The sequence below is a fragment of the Spermophilus citellus genome (assembly GCF_964194105.1).
Source record: "Spermophilus citellus genome assembly, chromosome: 4".
NCBI lineage: Eukaryota > Metazoa > Chordata > Mammalia > Rodentia > Sciuridae > Spermophilus > Spermophilus citellus.
In genome coordinates, this window is record NC_138185.1 from 135400860 (window position 1) to 135424625 (window position 23766).

A 23766-nucleotide genomic window follows, 5' to 3' on the forward strand; every position below is an offset into this window, starting at 1 on the left:
TTTGTTGGTATGTGGTGCTGAGGATCGAACCCGGGCCACACGCATGCCAGGCGAGCGCGCTACCGCTTGAGCCACATCCCCAGCCCAAGTCCAAAGTTTTTAATTCTGCAAATATTTCAATGAAATTGACACAGGTACATTAAAATAAGTTGGAAATCATAACATATATCCTTTGTATATTTTTCACATTTATATATATATGTACACACACACACACACACACACACACATATATATTCAGGGTTGTGGATGTGACTCAGTGGTAGATTTAGCATGCTCAAGGGCCTGAGTTCAATCCCTAGCAACACAAATATAAAAAAATATATTTGTTCTGACACCCCAATCATTCACCTATTGCTTTTCTCAAAAGAATATAACTCTAAAAACATGATGTTTACTTCAAAAATTAACATAAGTAGTATATTTGTTGCTCAGTTTAATTTTTTCTGTGTCCCACCTCAAGCACAATGGAACTTAGTAGGTTAAATTTTTCTTCTTTTTTTTGGTTGTATGACCTCTTTTTAGGTTTTCCTGTAGCTGGTTTTTGTCTACTTGGTTTTTGCTGGCCATCTTCTTCTTTCCAAGTTTTTTTTTAATTTTTATTTTTATTCCAAGTTTTAAACATGTGGTCCTCAGCCATTTTTGCATCTTGCACTACAAATTCTAACTAGTTTTATTCATTTTGTTGTTGGTGGTGGTAGTTTTCATTTGTTTGTTTGTTTGTTTTGTTTTCAATGCTGGGGATCCAATCCAGGGCTTCATGAATGCCAGGCAAGCACTCTACTGCTGAGCTATATCCCCACCTCTGCAGTAGTTATGTTCTATAAAGTTGGTGCAAACAACTGAATTAGTGAATACTGAACCATCACTGCTATAGGAAATATGGGGTTAGGCTCTTGTGAGATTTCTCATCACATTTTTTTTAAAAATATATTTTTTAGTTTTAGGTGGACATAACACCTTTATTTTATCTATTTTTTTTAAATATTTATTTTTTAGTTGTAGTTGGGTACAATCTTTATTTTATTTATTTATTTTTATGTGGTGCTGAGGATCAAACCCAGGGCCTCGAATATGCTAGGTAAGTGCTCTACTTCTGAGCCAAAATCCCAGCCCTTTTTATCTATTTTTATGTGGTGCTAAGTATTGAACCCAGTGCCTCACACGTGCAAGGCAAGTGTTCTACCACTGAGCCATAACCCCAGTCTTTCTGGCCACATTTTTATCAAATTATTATACATAAACTTGTTTCCTTATGTGTTTTTATTTAAAGACATTTTATTTAATGTGTGTTCATTTGTTGACATTGGGACTCATGGCCATCAGCTCTATAATTCGTCTGTGAATGAATTTTATCTAAAACATTTTCTCTTGGGGCTGGGGTTGTGGTTCTGCGGTAGAGAGCTCACCTCACACGTACAATACCCTGGGTTTATTCCTCAGCACCACATAAAAAATAAATAAGTGAAATAAAGGTGTTATGTCCACCTAAACATGTACTATGTACATGTGTCCGACTACAACTAAAAAATAATTATTAAAAAGCAACAACAACAACATTTTCTCTGTAAGGCACATCATTGCCTACTTACACTTAAGAATACCACACAACACTTCAGCACTGAGCTTGAGGGCCATTTTATTTTATTTTATTTTATTTTTTTTATTGGTTGTTCACAACATTACAAAGCTCTTGACATATCATATTTCATACATTAGATTGAAGTGGGTTATGAACCCCCAATTTTACCCCAAATGCAGATTGCAGAATCACGTCGGTTACACATCCACAATTTTACATAATGCCCTATTAGTAATTGTTGTATTATGCTACTTTTCCTATCCCCTACTATCCACCCTCTATTTTATTTTATTTTTAAGAGAGAGTGAGAGAGGAGAGAGAGGGGAGAGAGAGAGAATTTTTAATATTTATTTTTTAGTTCTTGGCGGACACAACATCTTTGTTGGTATGTGGTGCTGAGGATCGAACCTGGGCCGCACGCGTGCCAGGCGAGCGCGCTACCGCTTGAGCCACATCCCCAGCCCCTTGAGGGCCATTTTAAACAGCGAAATCACCAACAAAAATCACGAAGCTATAAAAAATGTGGCACCAAAATATATATATAGATATATATCTATATATAGATATATATCTATATATATATATATAGCATGAGAGCTAAAACAAAAGGCAGACCATTACTTTGTTTGACCTTAACTGGCAATTTGTATGTCAGGTAACTCAAACTTTTCACAGTGCTGCACATGTCTGTAAGGAACCTCAAAAGCACTATAAATATTGAATTTGGTATTACAAATACATTTAGTGATGAGGTGAATTCACTACCACAGAACTTGCAAATAATGAGGATCTACTATAAATGCTGTGAGTTGGAACTTCAGATCTTATAACACTACCGTCTCAACGTGCAATTTCTAGGTTGCCTCAACAGAAAGATTGTTAAGAAGGATAATTTGCTGCTCTTAAATTCTTCGGTCAGTCACAATCTGCTGGACAGAACTCATCACCTGAGCTCACCTAACTGCAAGGGATATGGAAAATGTGGGGAATACTTGAGTTTCTAGTAAGTAACAAACATTTTAGTTACAAAATCAAACCAAAAGGGAGAAAAATAATCTACTGTACAAAGAAAGTTATTTATTCTTGTCAGTCAGCAAGTGCCCTTTTGGAACATTTTGGGAAGTAAGGAAATTTCAGGGTTCTCAGCTCCTTTGGCTTCCTCAGGTGTATCCATTCCAATTGCCAGATCACAGTCATTCTACCAGTCTCATCCATTCACTTTAGCAGGACACATGATTACTTTTTGTTCTGGACCCCTGTAATTTCAGTTTGCTGGTTCTGTTTGTCTTTCTTTTTGATCATTTACAGATTGGGACTTACCTTGTTATTGTTGAACCTTAGCAAATTATTAGTAGTAATCAACATAATAAAAAGCCTAATAAATTTGCCATAAACTCTAAGCTCTTGGTTAGCATATAGTCTAAATTCTTATTAGCAAGATAATTACTTAACCAACTGCTTACTCCAGCATCATGTGGACAGCCAAGAAAATTCTGCATCTGGTTTGAGGGAGTCCTCATTGTTCTCATCCCTGTTTGACTCAAAATGTTCTATCCAGTCAGCCCTTTGTATCCACATGTTCCACATCTGCAGATTCAATCACACATGGTTATAAAATATTCTTAAAAAATTTCATCTGTGCTCAACAGATACAGACTTTTTTATGTCATTATTCCCCAAACAATATAAGAACTATTTGTATAGCATTTACAATGTATTAGATATTGTCAGTAATCTAGAGATGATTTAAAATACACAGGAGGATGCATATAGGTCATAAGCAAATACTATTCCATTTATTTATTTAATTAATATTTATTTTTTAGTTGTAGGTGGACATAATACATTTATTTTATTTATTTATATATGGTGCTGAGAATTGAACTCAGGACCTCTCATGTGCTAGGCGAGAGCTCTACCACTGAGCTACAACCCCAGCCCAAATACTATCCCATTTATGTAAGGATTTTGAGCATCTGCAGATCTTGGTATCCTTGGGGGTCCTGGAATATCAAGAGGTGACTATATTTGTTCTATCTTTCACTCAAGATACTATTTCAGGCTAATAATTTTCTGTATTAACTAAGACTCTTTTTAAATAAAATAATTCATTCTGAATAATACTAACAGCAACACTACTATTACTCTGATAATAGTGTAATGCCAGATTCGTGGGACCCCAATAGACTTCCAGGAGCCAAATCCGATGCAATCACACAAGAGTCTTTATTGCAAGCTTGAGCCTGGACTCGCAACCATTTCTGACACAAAGATACGGAGGAGTGAGTCCCGGTCCTTTGTTCAATGAGGATTTATAGGTTTTTGGGAGATACTCTATGCATCACAACATCACATAGCAAATCATTTCACACTGCAGGAAAGTCAAACAACAACTTTTAACATTGATTTGCACATTCACTGGCGGGAACAAGTTGGGTAAGGGTGATTGGTTAATACAAGAGGGGAATTTGTTTGAACTGATTGGTTTAATCCGTGATGGGTGTACGTGCTAAACTACATGGTTTCCCAACATGTTATCAACCACCATAAACTACTAGGGGGTCATCTGGCATCTGGCATGCCGATTGGTGGTTGCTTGGGGGTTGCTATGGGTCCTCACCTAGCCTAACTGAGTCAGGGATACCTGGTGTCTCTTGCTATTTGCAGACAAACAACTCAGCAGGGTGGGTATGTGCCTAGGAGTGGTCTGTGGGTTTTTTCCAAGGACAAGGGTCACGCCCCCTTCCTTGGACAGGCTTTGATGTAGAGGCTGGTTTCTCAAAACTGGAGTCACATCAGTTTCTCAATAGTAATAGTAACAGTAAATATTTTGTACTAGTACATGGCAAAATAGATGCTTAATCTTTGTTGAACAAATGCAGACACTGTACTAAGTACCTTTTTATGTGTTTGTGTGGTGGGGGATCAAACTCAGAGCCTCATGTATGCTAGGCAAGTTCTCTGTCCCTGAGATATTCCCCAGCTCTTTTACTAAGTATTTTAAATGCATTTTCGAATTTAATCCTCATTATAACTCTATACTAGTAACTTTCACTTTTTGTATAAAAGATCTCTGTGACCCAGGAGTTTAGAAATGGTCCCAAGAACATACAGCTAGTAAATGTTGGAGCCAGGATTTGAACCTAGCCCATCTTATTTTTTGCTACCCCATAAGCAAAAAAGAAAAGGGGGGGTGGGATTGGGAATTTATTATAAGGGAGTTATTATAGAATCAAGGGCAGAAAATCAGGTGAACTGCGGGATGAGCTGAAACCAAAAACTAGGAAGCTTTTGGCAATACAAGTCATCTTTTCTCTCTGATTCTCCTCTCTGCTTTTCAGATTAGATAGGGTACTTTTTTAAAATATTTTTTTAGTTGTCAATGAAAATTTATTTATTTATTTATGGTGCTGAGGATCAAACCTAGGGCCTTACACATGTCAGGCAAGTACTCTATCACTGAGGTACAACCCCAGCCCCAGATAGGGTACTCTTGATGAACAAAAGGGAAATATTGAAAAAAAAATGATACAACTGATCATCTCCCGGGTCCCTGCTTTTGACTGGCTTTGGAAAATTCCAGCACTATCCCAACTCCCTTAGTAACTTGGGGAAAATCATTTCATTTCATTGGCCTCAATTTCCTTGTGTATAAAATGAGAATTTTGTATCAGAGATTTCTTTGTGTCACTTCCACCTCTAAAATTCTGTGATTCTCAGTATTGATAATGGAGTTGAATGTGTAGGTTTGGTGAGAAGATGAGGAAGGGTGCTTAGAAAAGAGAGACAGAAAAAAAGGTTTGGGAGGAACCTCAGTGTTAATTATTATTTAGAGTAGGAGTCAAGTAAAGAGCTTTGGAAAGATATAAAGAGAGATAGAAATAACTTTTAACCCTGATCACCAGCTTATTTTGAATAGGATCCTTCTGAGCAATCCAAGGAGTCTATGAGCAATCCAAGAGGGAATAGTAACTCCTTGAACAGTGATTAATCTGGTTTATCTCTTAGATTTTTTTATAGGACTTTCACCTAGGCTACAGAACCAGAGACAAAGAGAAACCCCAAATATATGAATGTCTAATAGGAAAGTCACATCTCTCTGGGTCTGTTTTCTTCTGATGTGTAAATTGAAAGGTTTGGTCTCTGTGATCTCTGGGTCCTGTTCGTATCTTAACATTTTTGGGTTCTTGGTTGAATATAAAGCAGCTCCCTTTTCTGAATGATCCATCTTTAGACCAGACCTCTGTTGTCATTCCCCTCTTTTTCAGTACCAAGGAATGAACCCAGGGGCACCAACAACTGAGTGCCATCCCCAGCCCTTTTTTATTTTTTATTTTGAGACAGGGCCTTGCTAAGTTGCTGAGGCTGGCTTTGAACTTGTGATCCTCCTGCCTCAGCCTCCTGAGCCACAGGAATTACAGGTGTGTACCATGCACCATGTCTGGCATCATTCCTCCTTTCAGTTTATACCTGACTGCCCAGTTCCTTTCTTTGTGGCCTCCTTCCTTCCTCAATTTCCTTGAATCTACCTGCTTTTTAAGCTCCTTTGCATCCTCTTTGTTTTCTTACATTTTTCTACAGACCCCCATATTACACATATGATCTCCAGTTCTCTGTTTCTATGTCTGCTTACTTCTCTTTGCATCCCTGGCTCCTAACTCAAAATAACTCCTTGGGTTCCTCCAAGGGCCTCCTGGGATCTCCTATCATTGGTTTCTCTCACAGAAACACACCCTTTCCAGAGCTAAAGGATCAGGTATTCAGTGGCTCAGGTGACAAACCTGCTGTCAGGTTACAGATATTGTTTCTTGAAAGACCACATTACCATGTCAGTGGAGCCTTGGGCTGCCTATAGTGCCCTGCCCTCACCTGGCTATTCCACACAAGGTGAGAATAACCAGAATTCACCTCTAGTACCAGTGCTTACCTGGAAACATGGCTCTGAGTCTCTGGCCCTCACTGCTGCTCCTGCTGCTGTCCTGCACAGGTGAGAGATACAGAGAACAGTGTTGAGGATTAAGGGGAGGGTTGCTTAGAAAGAGATGTAAGAATGTGTAGGTTAACCAGATAGGAAAAAAAAATACTAAAGGGACAAGGAAGAGGGGCAGAGACTGTTGCCAACGAAAGGGACCTCACTTCATCTTTACATGCAGGCAGGGAATTGTGTTCAGGGGCAAGGCTGACTGGGCTTTTTCTCCTTATTAGTGACCTCTGTTTTCTCTCCTTACAGTGACTCTGACCCCTACCGGACCTCAGTCCCTGGACCCTGGTCTCTCTCTCTTGAAATCATTCCTCTCTACTCTGGACCAGGCTCCCCAGAGTTCCCTCAGCCGTTCACGGTTCTCTGCATTCCTGGCCAACATTTCTTCTTCCTTTGAGCATGGGAGAATGGGGGAGGGACCAGTGGGAGAACCCCCACCTCTCCAGCCCCCAGCTCTCCGGCTCCATGATTTCCTAGTGACACTGAGAGGCAGCCCAGACTGGGAGCCAATGCTAGGGCTGCTGGGGGATGTGCTGGCTCTGCTGGGACAGGAACAAACTCCCCGGGACTTCCTGGTGCACCAGGCAGGTGTGCTGGGTGGCCTTGTGGAGGTACTGCTGGGAGCCTTAGTTCCTGGAGGGCCCCCTGCCCCTACACGACCCCCATGCACCCGTGATGGTCCCTCTGACTGTGTCCTGGCTGCTGACTGGTTGCCTTCTCTGCTGCTGTTGTTAGAGGGCACACGCTGGCAGGCCCTGGTGCAGGTGCAGTCCAGTGTGGACACCACCAATGCCACAGGTCTCAATGGGAGGGAGCCAGCCCCTCACTTTTTGCAGGGTTTGTTGGGCTTGCTTACCCCAGCAGGGGAGTTGGGCTCTGAGGAAGCTCTTTGGGGTGGTCTGCTACGCACAGTGGGGGCCCCCCTCTATGCTGCCTTCCAGGAAGGGTTGCTCCGTGTCACTCACTCCCTGCAGGATGAGGTCTTTTCCATTCTGGGCCAGCCAGAGCCTGATGTCAATGGGCAGTGCCAGGGAGGTGAGTGATGCTGGGTAGGGGGCTTGGATGAAGTAGAGCAAGATGGGTGAGATTGGGGTAGTTCTCTTTCTTGCTCTTTCCTCCTAGGTAACCTTCAACAGCTGCTTCTCTGGTAAGTAACAAAAGACCAGTTCTGAGGGGTTGGACCTGGGAACTCTGGAGTTGGAGGCTGAAGACATTAGCCTATAGAGCCAAGGAGAAAACTGATGGGAGGAGTGTGGCTTAGGGGTTTTGGAGTGTGAATGTCTGGGTTAGGGTTCTTTGTCCATCTCTTCCTAGCCACGTGGCCTTGGGCGTGTTACATACTCTATGTCTCAGTTTCCCCATTTGTAAAATAAAGATGATAATATTAGTTACTGCAGAGTTGTTGTAAGGTATGAAATGAGTTGACATTGTATGTATAAACTGCTTAGAACAGTACCTGGCTTAATAAACTTTAGCTAATAAAGATGGGGTATGGAAAAAGAAGAAAGACTGAATTCCTCTACTCCCTTACTAATTCAGTACATCAGTGTCAGCGTAGTTAGGCATATTCAGTTGCTAGGCAGATTTCCTGATATGAGGCCAATCAAGGATTGAGTTTAAGCTACCTAAAACCAGATGAAAAAAGGAGAAAGGAAGGAGTCAGGTAGACAGAACGGAGTTCAACCGGGGCTGTTCCTAGATGATTTTGTGCTTTGGCAGCACAGCTCTCTCCTTTTCTTCATCCTAGCATTTAACCCAGTAACACCTACACTCAGGAACCTCATTTTTGGAAAAGCCTATGCTTTTCACGCCCCCTGCAGGGCTCTGGGGTAGGGTCATACTCTTCAGTTGGAAGAAATGTGAACTAACCAGATCCTGCCTGCTCCTCCCTCTGCACCCAGGGGCATCCGGCACAATCTTTCCTGGGATGTCCAGGCATTGGGCTTCCTATCTGGATCGCCACCCCCACCTCCTGCCCTCCTCCACTGCCTGAGCACCGGTGTGCCTCTGCCCAGGACTTCCCAGCCCTCAGCCCACCTCAGCCCTCGCCAACGACGAGCCATCTCTGTGGAGGCCCTCTGCGAGAATCACTCAGGCCCAGCACCACCCTATAGCATTTCCAACTTCTCCATCTACTTGCTCTGCCAGCATGCCAAGCCTGCCACCCCACAACCCCCTCCCAGCACCGCTGCCATCTGCCAGACAGCTGTGTGGTATGCAGTCTCATGGGCACCAGGTGCCCAAGGCTGGCTACAGGCCTGCCATGACCAGTTTCCTGATCAGTTTCTGGATGCAATCTGTAGCAACCTCTCCTTTTCAGTCCTATCTGGCCCCAATCGCCGCCTGGTAAAGCGGCTTTGTGCTGGCCTGCTCCCACCTCCCACCAGCTGCCCTGAAGGCCTGCCCCCTGTACCCCTCACCCCAGAGATCTTCTGGGGCTGCTTTTTGGAGAATGAGACTCTGTGGGCTGAACGACTGTGTGTGGAGGCAAGTCTACAGGCTGTGCCACCCAGCAACCAGGCTTGGGTTCAGCATGTGTGCCAGGGCCCAACCTCAGATGCCACTGCCTTCCCACCCTGCCACATTGGACCCTGTGGAGAACGCTGCCCAGATGGAGGCAGCTTCCTGCTGATGGTCTGTGCCAATGACACCATATATGAGGCCCTGGTGCCCTTCTGGCCTTGGCTAGCAGGCCAGTGCAGGATAAGTCGTGGAGGCAATGACACTTGCTTTCTAGAAGGGCTACTAGGTCCCCTTCTGCCTTCTCTGCCACCTCTGGGTCCATCTCCACTCTGCCTGGCCCCAGGCCCATTCCTGCTTGGCATGCTATCCCAATTACCACGCTGTCAGTCCTCTGTGCCGGCCCTTGCCCATCCCACTCGCTTGCACTATCTCCTGCGCCTGTTGGCCTTTCTTCTGGGTCCAGGGGCTGGAGGGACTGAGGCCCAAGGGATTCTGGGCCAGGCCCTGCTGCTCTCCAGTCTCTCAGACAACTGCTCCTTCTGGGATGCTTTCCGCCCAGAGGGCCGGCGCAGTGTGCTGCGGACAGTTGGGGAGTACCTGGAGCAGGAACAACCAACCCCAGCAGACTTCGAACCCACTATTAGCCTTAGCTCTGGCATGAGCAAGATGGAGCTGCTGTCTTGCTTCAGTGTGAGTGTTTCCCTTGGGGGAAAATTCCTGGAATAAGGGAGGGACCTCCAGGGGAATTCCTTCAATGTGAGAGGCAGGAGAATGCATTTACAGTGATGTAAGCACACAATTCTAGAGTCTGACAGGCTCCGGTTCACATCTTAGTTCCATGATCAACCTTGGACAGGTTATTTAGCCTCTCTGAGCAATATCTTTCTCTTCTTATCTATAAACTAGGAGTAATAATGGTGCCAATCCCCTTAGGGGGCTTGTAAGGATTACATGAGATAATACATGCTGACATGCTGTGGGCTTAGCTCACTGTATGATACATAAGCATACAATAAATGTTATATTATAATTATTCTTTTTCATTCTTTCATTCTCCCCCTTTCTACTCCAGAAAGAAGAGGAATCAAGTTAGAGGGCTCTAATCCCCTCCCTACAAGTTAGAACTGGGGGTTGGCAGTATATAGGAAGGTAAATCAGGAATGAGAAAGATTCAGGGGGACTACAAATCAGAAGGCTTGGGCTGGGTTCAATTATGCCATAAATTAGTGTGATCTTAGATAAGTAAATCAGTTTTTCTGGGCTTCAGATTCTTCTCTGTAGAGTGAAAGGGCTTAAAATATGTTAAATACCATATTTCATTCACTGAGTATCTGTTATGTGCAAGGCACTTTGTTAGGTTCTATTGGGTATATAAAGATCCTTGACCCCACATTAGGGCCCCCTTTTTTAAGCTCTGGCTTCAAGGAAATGGAATCCGGTAGACTGGTAGTAATTTGGTTTAGATGTATAAATACTTGTTGAGCCAACTGTGGACCTGGCATGGGAGAGGACATGGAAAAGCTTGGAACATGGACCCAGACTTAATGGGGCTCAATCTCTGAAGAGACACACATACTTGCTTCAAATGGAGGCTAATCATCCCTCCAACGTTGAGTTTGGGTGCCTGGGGAAGCTGCAGGAGGACAGAAGAGAGGCTATCTTGGCATCTTGTCTTTTTCCCCACCAGCCTGTGCTGTGGGATCTGCTACAGAGGGAGAAGAGTGTTTGGGCCTTACAGATTCTAGTGCAGGTAACAGGTGGAGGGGTGCAGGGGTGGACTGGGTGACAGCCATTGCCTGACGTCCTTGTCCAGTGAGGTCATGCCCACCATGATCTCCTGTTCCCAGGCATACTTGCATATGCCCCCAGAAAATCTCCAGCAGCTGGTACTTTCAGCAGAGATGGAGGCTGCACAGGGCTTCCTGACACTCATGCATCGTTCCTGGGCCCAGTTGCAGGTGGGCATAGAGGGAGGAGGGAGCAATGATGGAGGGCAATCTAGGGATGAAGTTTGCTTGGAACCTAGTATTCCAGAGGCTTGCCTTAGTGGGAGAAGGAACTCCAGAGAGGAGATGGCAAGAATACCGAGCATCTCCAGAGCTAGCATCCATTCCTGTGTCTCCCAGGTGCCCCCATCCGAGGAGCAGGCTGTGGGTCGCCTAACAGCCCTGCTGCTCCAGCGGTACCCAAGCCTGACCTCCCAGCTCTTCATTGACCTGTCACCACTCATCCCCTTCTTGGCTGTCTCTGACCTGATGCGCTTCCCACCATCTCTATTGGCCAATGACAGTGTGTAAGCACCACTCCTCCAGTTTTCATTAGTATCAGGCCATCCCCATGACCCTAGTAGCCCTGTCCATAACTCCTCCCTGTTAAATTGATGACAGTCTCCTTTCCTTCCATGAGAGCAGGGCTACAGAAGATCAGGGGACAATAGTTTGGAATAGGTAAAGGGTTAAGACCCATTATTCTCCATAGCCTGGCTGCTATCCGGAATCACAGCCCAGGGATGAGGACTGAACAAAAGGAGGCCCTGGCAAAACGACTTCTGGCTCCTGAACTGTTTGGAGAAGTGCCTGCCTGGCCCCAGGAGTTGCTGTGGGCAGTACTGCCCCTGCTCCCCCACCTCCCTCTGGAGAACTTTCTGCAGCTCAGCCCTCACCAGGTATGAAAATCATCTTCTTTACTTGACTGGCCTGTCTTCTGGTAGTTGGGGTAGGAATCAGTGACATGTCTCCTAGTGGGCCCCTCCCTGTAAGTGTCCTATAGTGCCCCAACACAGGATGACCCTCCCCATCTCAGATCCAGGCCCTGGAAGATAGCTGGCCAGTGGCAGGTCTTGGGCCAGGGCATGCCCGACATGTGCTGCGCAGCCTGGTGAATCAGAGTGTTGAGGATGGTGAGGAGCAGGTACGCAGGTGAGTGTTTGTGGGAACAATGATCAGACCAGATGGGAGAGGAAGAGAGGCAGGTACAGCTGCCATGTGGATTGGTGTTCTAGGAAGGAAGGGGAAAGAGAGTACACAACGGGTCTAGGCAGTGTAGGGCTCCAGGAGAGACACTTACATATGGTGCCCACATTTCCTAGTTTATGCATCAAATTGCCTATGCCACATACTCACATAGTCCCTATCTTAGTACTAGGCTCAGTAATCACATGAAGGCCAGTTTCATGCTCTCCTCAGACTTGGGTCCCTTGCCTGTTTCCTGAGCCCTGAAGAGTTGCAGAGTCTGGTGCCCCTGAGTGATCCAATGGGACCAGTAGAACAGGGGTTGTTGGAATGTGCAGCCAATGGGACCCTCAGCCCAGAAGGACGGGTAAGCCCCTTGACATAGGCCTATAAAACTCCAGCCTTTCCCTGAGATGTGTGGATGACTTGCCTGATTTTACCAACCAAGCTCAAGCACAGAGATACCAACCCCTTCCCTACCTCTGGTACCTTCATTTCTCCCTCCATGGTCATTCTTACCTCTTACTACCTCTTCTTGGCCCTACCCTATCTGGTCTGTGGTACCCCAAAACGTCCTTTGCCATTTTGAACTTAATCTACTCTGGTCCCATCCCTGGTTCCAAGGAAAGGTCCTTGGAAATCTGGGTGTGGTATTAAAGAGGAGGTTAAAATCCATCTGTCTCTCTCTCCAGTCTCAAACCTTCTTTGGTTACAGGTGGCGTATGAGCTTTTGGGGGTTTTGCGCTCATCTGGAGGAACTGTGCTAAGCCCCAGGGATCTGCGAGTCTGGGCTCCTCTCTTCCCTCAGTTGGGCCTCCGTTTCCTTCAGGAGCTGTCAGAGCCCCAGCTTAGAGCTATGCTTCCTGCCCTACAGGGAACCAGTGTCACACCTGCCCAGGTGGGCCTGTCTTACTCTCTAGTGTCACATTCTGGAGCCCTAGTCAAGAGAATCACATTTAGGGACAATATCAGCCCTTTTTTCCCTGGGTGAGCACTAAAGGTGAACCCTATCCCAAAAGGGTCTTCCTCATTCCTCTTCCTTAGCTCAAGAAGGACCCTGACTCATGTTGGTCACTGGGGATGGTTGAGAGGGAGCTGGAAGTTTTGGAGAGCAGGCCCTAGGAACCTGTTGAGGACTATTGTTTTCTATTTCATCCCATTCCAGGCTGTTTTGCTCCTTGGACGGCTCCTCCCTAGACATGATGTGAGTAGCAGCCCTCTGGAGATCTCTGTCCCCTTTACCCTGCCCTCTAGTCCCCCTCGTACCTATTGCCATGCTGCATTGTGACTGTTGTCTTCCCACCACTCTACCTCTTCCTCAGACCTCTTGTCTTTCTTGCTCCTCAGCTGTCCCTGGAGGAGCTCTGCTCCTTGCACTCTCTGCTGCCAGGGCTCGGTCCCCAGACCCTCCAGGTCATTCCTAGGAGAGTACTGACTGGGGCCTGTTCCTGCCTGGCCCCTGAACTGTCACGCCTCTCTGCCTGCCAGACCGCAGCATTGCTGCAGACCTTTCGGGTATGAGTGTAGGAAGGATGAGACCATCAGGGATATGGGTGCCAGTTGGGAGGAGGGCAAATTTCTTATAATCAGGAAACCTCCCTACCCCATACTTACCAATTACTTTACATACAAACTTACACAAATACATTACTGATTCTCATGCAGGTGAAAGATGGTGTTAAAAATATGGGTACAATAGGTGCCGGTGCAGCTGTGTGTATCCCTGGTCAGGTATGTGTGAGATCTCCCAACTGAGCTCCTCTCTGTGTACTGGGGCAGTTCCATCTGGATGGTGTTGCCTTGCACACTTGCCTTGCAGTGGTCTGAAAACTCAAGTTAGCTCTGTGCCCACTTAAATATTAGTAGTTCTTCCCAGTTTCAGATACAGGACAGCATGATCCCATCATCCTACAATGTCAAAGCCAGAAGTTCCTGAGAATTTTTAAGCCAACCACCACACTTTGAGATGAAAACACCAAGATTCAGAGAAACTAAGGGACATTAGCTTATCAGGTGCCCAACTAGCAGCAACCCTTAACTACAATAGATTTTTATGTATTCATGGCTACAGTGGCAAATGCCATTCCATAACTATCCTAGCTTTGGTTCCTTTCTATGCCTGTGATTCCCCTTCTCTGAGGGCTGAGTGCAGACCCTCTCACCTATTACTACACTGCTACGCCCATCATACCAGCAGCCCATCCCCACCACGTGGCCAGATTGCCTGCTTCCCCTGCTCCCATTAAAACTTCTACAACTGGACACTGCGGCTCTTCTGGCAAACCGAAGACGTTACCGGGAGCTGCCATGGTCTGAGCAGCAGGTAATTCTCTCACTTCTTCTTCTCAATCTCTTCCATCTTCTTTACCCACCCTTTACCCTATTTGGTGGCTTATCCCTAAGGTAATTTGTAATCAAATCTCTCTCAAAAAAAAAAAAATCTCTCTCTCATTCTGTCTTTTATTTGGAAGAATAGGGACTGGTATGGCCTACAGAGTGGAGAGGCAGAACTGAGTCCCTAACATCTTAGGCATTATCTTTGCTGGGAAGCAACTCTTCTTTTTTTTCTCTTGTAGGCACAGTTTCTCTGGAAGAAGATGCAGGTGCCCACTAACTTGACCCTTAGGAATCTGCAGTGAGTAATTTGTGTTGAGCGGTCAATTTAATCTAACTGACGTTTTGTGTGTGTGTGTGTGTGTGTGTGTACTGGGGATCAAACCTAGGGCCTTGTACACACTAGGCAAGTATTCTACCATGGAGCTACATCCCCATCCCCCACTAATATTTTTTAAAAATTCTTACCATGTGTCAGGTACCTTATGATATGCAAGGGGGGATACAGGGATGGATAATTCATAGTCCAGTCTCATCAGCATTCCTCTGGTTCTCCCACCCCCATGCCCTTCTGTCTTTTTACAGTGCCATGCCCATCCTGACTTAGAGCTAAGGAACTCAGAAGAGCTGAGTTCAGGTCCCCATCACTTACTTGTGTTCTTAGGCAAGTCATTTAACCTCTCCAAGCGTCAACCTTTTCTTTAATAGAAAGAGAATTAAAATGTACTTACCTCATAGGTAGTAATGACAAGGCAGGGGGTGCATTTGTAACTCTGGTAGAGCACTTACCTAGCATGTATGAGGCATTGAGTTTGATCCTTAGCACCACATAAAATAAATAAATAAAATAAAGGTATTGTGTTCATCTATAACTAAAAACAATGACAAGTCCTATAAGATATTTAATATAGTATCTGGTCCAATACAAACTCCCAATAGACATTTGATGTTATTCGTTTAATTCAAGGTAACTTCAGAGCCATTGGCCAAGCAAAAACAAATAGGAATAAATAGGTTTTAGTTTATCCACACCCATAATAAAAGAGCTAGGGGCTTCAGAACTTAAATACATAGTTCTTGTCTCTGTTTACCACACTTCAGGTAGATTGATATTGGGAATGTCAATTGACCTCTCTAAATCTTTATTTTCTTCTCTGATAAACAATGACGATATTAGGGAAAGTTAATGAGAAGATATGTGTATGAACATTTCTCCAACTGTAAATGACCATAAATGAACATCTGTCTTTGTGTTAAGAGTGCTGATATCAAGGAGCAGACAGGCTGTGGCATGTGTTATATCTACCCACTCCCACTCCCACTCCCACTCCCACAGGGCTCTGGGAAACCTGGCAGGAGGCATGTCCTGTGAGTTTCTGCAGCAGATCAACTCAATGGTAGACTTTCTTGAAGTAATACACATGCTCTATCAACTGCCCACTGGGGTTCGAGGGAACCTGGTAAGAGAGGGTACTTGGGCAGTAACTAGCAGGAACACCAAGACTGGGACCCTGGGTGCAGAAACCTAGAACCCATGCTTGGCTCTGTACTGACCCTGCTTCCCCACCCTGTCCCACAGAGGTCCTGCATCTGGGTGGAACTCCAACGGAGGATGACAATGCCTGAGCCAGAACTGACTACTCTGGGGCCAGAACTGAGTGAACTTGACACCAAGCTACTACTGGATTTACCGTAAGCTCTGTGGCTGGAGGTACTGGATCCTCAGAAAGCTCAACTAGAAGATCTGCCCTTAGGAAATGCCCAAGAGGAAGCAGTTTTCTGTATGGTGGTTTCCTGATATCATTTATAGCCCGAAGTAGAGGGTTCTATTCAAAGTTGCTCTGTGTATTGCCTGGCTCCCAGAATATGGCCCCAGCATAGGACAGGGGAGGGAGACAACATTGTGCCGTGACTTGCCAAGTAATCTTGATATAACCCAGGTCACATTAATCAAATAAGAGTATCTGAAATGAGGGAGGCAATGGTCCAATTCTGCAGACTACAGCTCTGCAGACTACAATTTCCAAAGGATTGTAATCTTCTTAGGGCTTTGTGTTCTCTATATGTTGAGGAGTGGAGAAAATATATGAAAAACATGACAAATGCTTTCAAATCCCTGAGGGGCTATCAAATAGAATGTATAAGGGCATATTTCTGAATAGTTCCATAGGGCAAGATGAGGACTGTAAGATATGGAAAATGACAAACTCCAAAATAGTGTGGTCTGGGAAGAGGGAATAAAGAGGAGGGCAGCACGTGGATGGCATTGATCCTTTCCCAGTGCATTCTTTCCCCATGACAGAACAATCCCTAGAAAGGAAGCCAAAGTATTGATTCATCCCCAAATAAATCCTTTCCCAGTGACAATACAATGGGACCCTGAAGATAAAGAAATAAGCACTGAACACTGACCCCAGACCCTCCATTCTTCTCCAAGTAAAAATATTGCCCAGTAAAATTTCAAATTCTCACAAATCAGTTTCCTGAGTGCCCAAACTGACATGCTCTGTTAATAATTAAGTCACCTCTCAGAGTAACCTATATATAGCAAAAACAAATAGGAGTAAATAGGTTTTAGTTTATCCACACCCATAATAAAAGAGCTAGGGGCTATATAAAGACTCCCTCTTTAGCCAGTAGCTCATTTTCTACCAGGAAAGTGGTTCCATCAGATGTGTGATTTCATTGCTGAATAAAGGCTGTGCTGATCCATGAAGTTTGCACCTGGCTTGGTCCTTTTGTACTAACAAGGACTAATGAGTTAAAAACAAATTTTTATATAATATGTGGAAAATTAAGGTAGTGCATTCTTTTTTTATGAAAGTCTGATTGAATTTATTCACTTGCTACTAAGACCTAGATAATCATACATTTCAAGGCAATGAAAGGAGAAATGGTTTCTGAGTTTTAATAAAACACATCAACAACAACTAACACAACTCTGTAATTATTGAGATTATTTGTTAGTTGTTTGTGGCAATTTTTTTTAATTTTTAATTTGTTTTAATTAGTTATACATGCAGTAGAATACATTTATGCACTTTGATATATCATACATAGATGGGATATAATTTCTCATTTTTAAAAAAAAATATTGTTTAGTTGTAGATGGATATAATATCTTTATTTTATTTTTACATGGTGCCAAGGATCAAACCCAGTGCCTCAGGCATGCTAGGCAAGTGCTGTACCAGTGAGCCACAACCCCAGCCCCATAGTTTCTCATTTTTCTGAGTGTACATGTTATACAATCACATTGGTCATGCAGTCATATGTATACATAAAGTAATAATGTCTGTTTTGTTCTATCCTTCCTATCCCCCATCCCTTCTCCTCCCCTCCCTTCACTTCTCTCTACCTAATCTAAGGTAACTCTGTTCTTTTCTAGTGACTCTTCCTTATTGTGAATTAGCATCCACCTATTAGAGAAAACATTCAGCCTTTGGTTTCTTGGGATTGGCTTATTTCACGTAGCATGATATTCTCCAACTCCATCTATTTTCCGGCAAATGCCATAATAGTAATAGTCCAGGGTGTGTGTGTATGTAGGTTTCACATTTTCTTTATACATTCATATACTGAAGGACATCTAGGTTGGTTCCATAGTTTAGCTGTTGTGAATTGAGCTGCTATAAACATTGATGTGGCTGCATCACTGTAGTATGTTGATTTTAAGTCCTTTGGGTATAAACTGAGGAGTGGGATAGCTGGGTCAAATGGTGGTTCCAGTCCAAGTTTTCAGCCATAGAAGCTATTCAATCCTAAGCTGGGTGGCTCTGTGGCAGAAATGCTATGGAGCAGATTCAAGTATGGGTCGGGAAGACCAGATGAACCTAAGCCCTCTCCATCACAGAGATCCTAGGAGCTTATGAATATCTCCCTGATATATTTATTTTCCCATTTTTTGATCCTGTTTCACCTCACTGCCATCTGAACTGTAAGTCAGAGCTGGAGAAGGAAGGGTTATAGTGGTCCAGGGGATGTGGTGATGGTAAAAAGCTGTTGACTTCATATATGCATTTTTATATGCCTTTCCATCGATTTTGGCTCTCGTATATAACTGGCCCAGTTCCAGAATTTGCAACCTTTTACAGAGTACAGGATATTACTTTGATTTCTGGGCAAAAGGGCTTTGTTTTTGTTTTTATTAACACCATTCAAATCCATTTAAATATGTTGGTTCTCTGAGATAACTCAGAATCCCAAGGGCATGGATGAGGTGAAAGATTAAGACCATGAATCAGAAATCCTCATTTGTGAAAAGGTGTGAAGAATTTTAAAAACTAATATCTAGAGCTTTGGAGTCCATTAGATCAGGTGAGATTGTTATTTCTTTTTAGGAAGACAAGAAATAGGTCACTCTCTTCATTCTCTCCCTTCAAGCAAACAGTGAGAATTTGTTCAGGGCTGTTTGATATCAGTTCCTGTTCATGGTCACAGGGCTTGATCTAGTCACATAAATTATCTGGGGAATGTGGGGTCCTTTCTCAACTTGGCTCGGTTCCAAGTGAGTGCACCTGTTGTCTAATTGCTATAATAGGATCCAGTTGATGGACAGACTGTCTGATGAATCTATTATGTTGGTGGTAGAGCTGATACAAGGAGCTCCAGAGCAGCTGCTAGCACTGACCCCAATCCACCAGGCAGCCTTGGCAGAGAGGGTACTACAAAACCTGGTAAGAGTTCACGCTTCCAGATTCAGATCTGTTACCCTTGGCAATGTGTACCTTTCAAACAGTGTTCTCTGTGTTCTAACCCCCACCTCCCTCTCCTTGCTACTAAATAGGTTCCTATGTATAAGGCCTTATCCCCTTAATCTGCCTCTTGATTCTACTCCTTGATAATCTGCTTCATGTTTCTTGTCCATACCCCTTGAAGTTCAAGAAATCTCTTGGATTCCACCTTTCAGTCTTTATGCCTCCTCATATCTGGGCTCATTCGCTATTTTTAAAAAGTGAACAAAGGCAATGAGCTCACAAAGATGCTAACTTGGGAGCATGAGGGAGGGAAGGTCCAGGGGCTTGGTGTCTGGATCAAAGAGGCTGGTATTCTGAGTCAGAGATAAATTGTCCAAGGATTGATACTCTTCTCTAGGCTCCAAAGGAGACCCCAATCTCAGAGGAAGTGCTGGAGAAACTGGGTCCCTTGGTTGGATTCCTAGGGATAGAGAGCACACGGCGAATTCCCCTACCAATCCTGCTATCCCATCTCAGTCAGCTGCAGGGATTCTGCCTAGGAGAGACGTTTGCTACAGAGCTGGGATGGCTGCTGTTACAGGAGCCTGTTCTTGGGTATGGACCTTTGAGAACTTCAGATTCTAACTTACCCTATACCCAGCCCATCATCTTCAGGGGCAGACTATTCCATTTGCTTAAGTCCTAAGTTCTCCCAATCCTAGCATATCCTCTTTTTTTCCATAGTTCCCTCAGCTCCCTAGCCCATGATCTTCTTCCTGTCCCCCCAGGAAACCAGAGTTCTGGAGCCAGGATGAAGTAGAGCAAGCTGGACGCCTAGTATTTACTCTGTCTTCTGAGGATATTTCCTTGATCCCCAGGGTGAGATGAAAGAACAAAGGAGAGTAAATGCATAGAGGGGACTATAAGCTGGTATTGGGGATCTTAGGCCAAAAAGTGTGCAGTCTGATTCTGGAAAGTACTGCTGACAGACATAGCAGCTGCAGCAACTGGCCCTGATCCTGTGTGGCTCTCCCCACCTTCCCTTTCCTCTGTCATGCAGGAGGCTTTGTGTCCAGAGACCCTGGAGCGGCTTCTAGAAAAGCAGCATAGCTGGGAACAGAGCAGAGTTGGACAGTTGTGTCTGGGGCCACATCTTACTCCCAAGAAAGCAGCCCTGGTAGCTGGGTTTGTGCGGCCAGCTGCTGAGGATCTTCCAGGTGAAGCTACCCAAATACTCATATGTCCAGCAGGCCATACAGAAGAGGGTCTCAAACAATGATGCAGTCAGAAGTCTGGCCTCTAGAGCTGGGGTTTTAGCTCAGTGGTGTGGTGAGTCCTTAGAACAAATTCGCAAATCTGTGGTAGCAGGTTTGGTTTGGTAATTTACAAAACAAAATGATTGGAGGAATGATATTCAAATTCTTTTCTAGTTCTAAGGTTCTGTGATTCTGGGAGTTTATAACCCATTAGGTTTTTAGTCTAGGACTCCTAACTCAGTTCTTCCTGGGCTTTGTGTGGAGCTCTCTACTGAGATCCCCAGAAGGAAGAAGACTACTTGGGAGCTAGAAATTCTTTGGAGTTAGATACCTGAATTCTAATTTAGCTTTGTCATTAAATTACTGGGCAACTTCCTCAGTAGTGCATTTATGAAATCAGCCCTTGTTCCTCTTCAATCACTTATTGTTCTAATATTCTCTGAGCCCTATAAATCTCACCCCATAATCATTCCTTGACTCATACCTGCCTACACTACCCCACCCTCCAAAAGTTGGAAAGGTCATTCATCTACAGATATCTCTCTGGGCATATTTTAATACTATACTGACCCCCAGACCTGCCTTTCTACTCAGAACCTGTACCAAATTGTGCAGACATAAGGGGGACCTTCCCAGCAGCCTGGTCTGCAACACAGATTGCTGAAATGGAGCTCTCGGACTTTGAGGACTGCCTGGCACTATTTGCGGGAGATCCAGGACTTGGTCCAGAAGAACTACGAGCAGCCATGGGCAAGGCAAAGCAGGTTAGGGATAGAGAAGCCAGTAGGAGTTGCAGGGGGGGAAACATGAGGAAGTTGGTTGAGAGTGTTATAGGACACAAGAAAATGGGGAGTTGGGCGAGAGGGGAAGAAACAGGAGATTAAAGGGTTAGAGGGTTTTGGATCACAAATAGATCAGAGGGGATCAATGTTGAAGAAAGGGGCTAGAATAGTGGATAGAGAGACTAGAGTAGTGGGAATCGAATTTAGTGTGTATTAAACCATCTGAGTGGCAGGTTTTTAAAATGCTGTTCCTGGGGTCCCATATTAGACTAAGAATCTCAGGTTGGGTCTAGGAATCTACATTTTAACAGATACATCAGTGAGTCTGGTGTACTTGAAGGTTTAGAACTCAGACTAGAGTTTTCTTTTTTCTATTGATACTCTAATTTTTTAGTCCCAGAAACTATAATCCAATTCTCTCATTTTACAGTTGAGGAAAGTAAAGAAAAGGCAAGTGATTTGCCCAGTGTTCCACAGCTAAGGTTAGAGACAAGACTAAGACCCAACATTTTGACTCCTAGTGCAGTGCTTTCTCCATTCACATTATTCCTCTTTTTTTCCTAGTTGTGGGGTCCCCCCCGAGGATTTCGTCCTGAGCAGATCCTGCAGCTGGGCAGGCTCTTAATTGGTCTAGGAGAACGAGAGCTACAAGAGCTGACCCTGGTAGACTGGGGAGTACTGAGCACCCTGGGGCAGATAGATGGCTGGAGTTCTGTCCAGGTAATACCTTCTCTCCTCCCTGCCACTTCCCCAAAATCCATCCCATAGACCCAGGCCTATAGGTTACCCAAAGTCCAAGGAATTTTTTCCTGTGACCCTCCCTGACCATTCTTTTTTAAAAGTATGGTGCTGAGACTCGAACCCAGAGCCTCACATGTGCTAGGCAAACACTCTACCACTTACAACTTCAGCCCCTCCCTGACCATTCTTTCTGTCATTTCTCAATAGCTCACTCTAGCTATCTAAGGAACTCGGTGATTTATTCACAGTGAGGTCCTGGACACATAATATTCTCTCTTGCCTCTTTTTCTTTTGCCTCCTTTTTTTTCTTCCCCCCCCTCCTTTTTTTTTCTTGAGCAGTGGGTATCTTTAACCTTCCCCCTCGGCCATTGGGTCTTCTGAAAGAGCCAGGTCTGGGATTTTTTTTTTTTAAAGGATATGGTCCAGTAGCAGCTACCTAATCCCCTAATAACTTCCCTATTCACTAATTTCCCATGATTTCTCTTATCCTATGTGCTTGTACCTCCACTCTAGCTCCGGGCTGTGGTATCCAGTTTCCTACGGCAGAGTGGTCGGCATGTGAGCCACCTGGACTTCATTCACCTGACAGCACTGGGTTACACGCTCTGTGGACTACGGCCAGAGGAGCTACAACATATCAGCAGTTGGGAGTTTAGGTCACCTGTAGAGGGGTTATGGGTGATGGTGCTGAGGTGAAGGTGGGCTCTCTGGGGAGGAAGGATTATGAAGGGGTAGTCCCATGAATAAAGGGAGATCATTTGAAATCATCTCTTTCCCTCTTAACCACAGCCTCTATCACTGAAGCTGAATTTTCCTTTCTTCCCACTTTTCCACAGCCAAGCAGCTCTCTTCCTGGGCAACCTGCATCTCCAGTGCTCTGAGGAACAGCTGGAGGTTCTGGCCCACCTCCTTGTGCTTCCTGGTGGTTTTGGCCCAGTCAGTAACTGGGGACCTGAGATCTTCACTGAAATTGGCACAATAGCAGGTGGGGAGGCTGGACTCTAAATGTTGGTGCTAAATTTCAGGATTTGGTTTCCATATCATGGGTGGACTGGGTGGAGGACTGCTTTGGACTTCTTAAAGCAGAAGTCTGAGAAAATGTTTAGGTAAGGAGTTGGAGACAATGTTAGAAAAGGTAAATTTGGGAATAGTTGGAAGGGAAGTTTTAGGTTTGAAGAGAAGGGAAGAGACATGACAGTCTATAACATTTAGATGAATCCTGCTTCCTTCAATAGCTGGAATCCCAGACCTGGCTCTTTCAGCACTGCTACGGGGACAGATCCAGGGGCTGACCCCTCTGGCCATTTCTGTCATCCCTGCTCCTAAATTTGCTGTAAGTTTTGTTGCATTGGGGTCTGGGTTGACAACAGGAGAACCAAAGTTACATGTATACACTAACTCCTATCCCCACTTCCAGGTGGTGTTCAATCCCACCCAGCTATCAAGTCTCACCAGTATTCAGGCTGTCGCTGTCACTCCTGAGCAAATGGCCTATCTGAGTCCTGAGCAGCGACAAGCAGTTGCATGGGCCCAGCATGAGGGGAAGGAGAGCCCAGAACAGCAGGGTGAGTTCCTGACCCTCTATATCCTGATTCACAATATAAACCCTAATTTGGTGCTGTCTGACCCATAGAGTCTGCCTAGGGAGATCCTTGGAGTGAAGGGGTCTATAGGAAGAGAACTTGTTTCCAAGTACCATTGGCTCCTGGGAAGCAGAGTTGTGATATTCCTCTATTCCTCATAGGGCGAAGCTCAGCCTCAGGCCTCCAGGAGTGGTCACAGTCCTCCTGGGTTCTGGTATTGACCATCAGCTTCACTGGGCACCTGCTATGAGCCTGTCTCTACAGTTAAGAGAGATTATTGAGCAAGAAACCTTACATCATAATGAATAAAGTGCAAATGGAAGTACATCCCAATTATTCTCAGGAAGCTGATGAGAAATATGGGTAAAATGCTAATGCTTTCCACCCACCTGGGAATCAGTGTTCCTGGCATGCCTT

General features: G+C 44.7%; 1 protein-coding gene across 1 annotated transcript; it reads left to right on the plus strand.

Annotated features, from left to right (window-relative positions):
* Positions 1-6517: 6517 nt before the first annotated feature.
* On the plus strand, positions 6518-23599 carry STRC (stereocilin; the record flags this gene model as incomplete). The annotated part of the gene is made up of 29 exons (XM_081288838.1): positions 6518-6569; positions 6813-7598; positions 7686-7710; positions 8465-9716; positions 10714-10776; positions 10874-10984; positions 11153-11319; positions 11505-11691; positions 11829-11944; positions 12212-12344; positions 12693-12875; positions 13143-13181; positions 13325-13492; positions 13643-13708; positions 14175-14300; positions 14554-14612; positions 15648-15771; positions 15891-16003; positions 18852-18987; positions 19406-19602; positions 19776-19866; positions 20048-20204; positions 20838-21007; positions 21590-21745; positions 22280-22422; positions 22603-22751; positions 23002-23099; positions 23184-23331; positions 23511-23599. 29 exons carry the CDS (start codon positions 6518-6520, stop codon positions 23597-23599), a joined length of 5304 nt encoding a protein of 1767 aa, XP_081144964.1.
* Between the last annotated feature and the right edge of the window lie 167 nt (positions 23600-23766).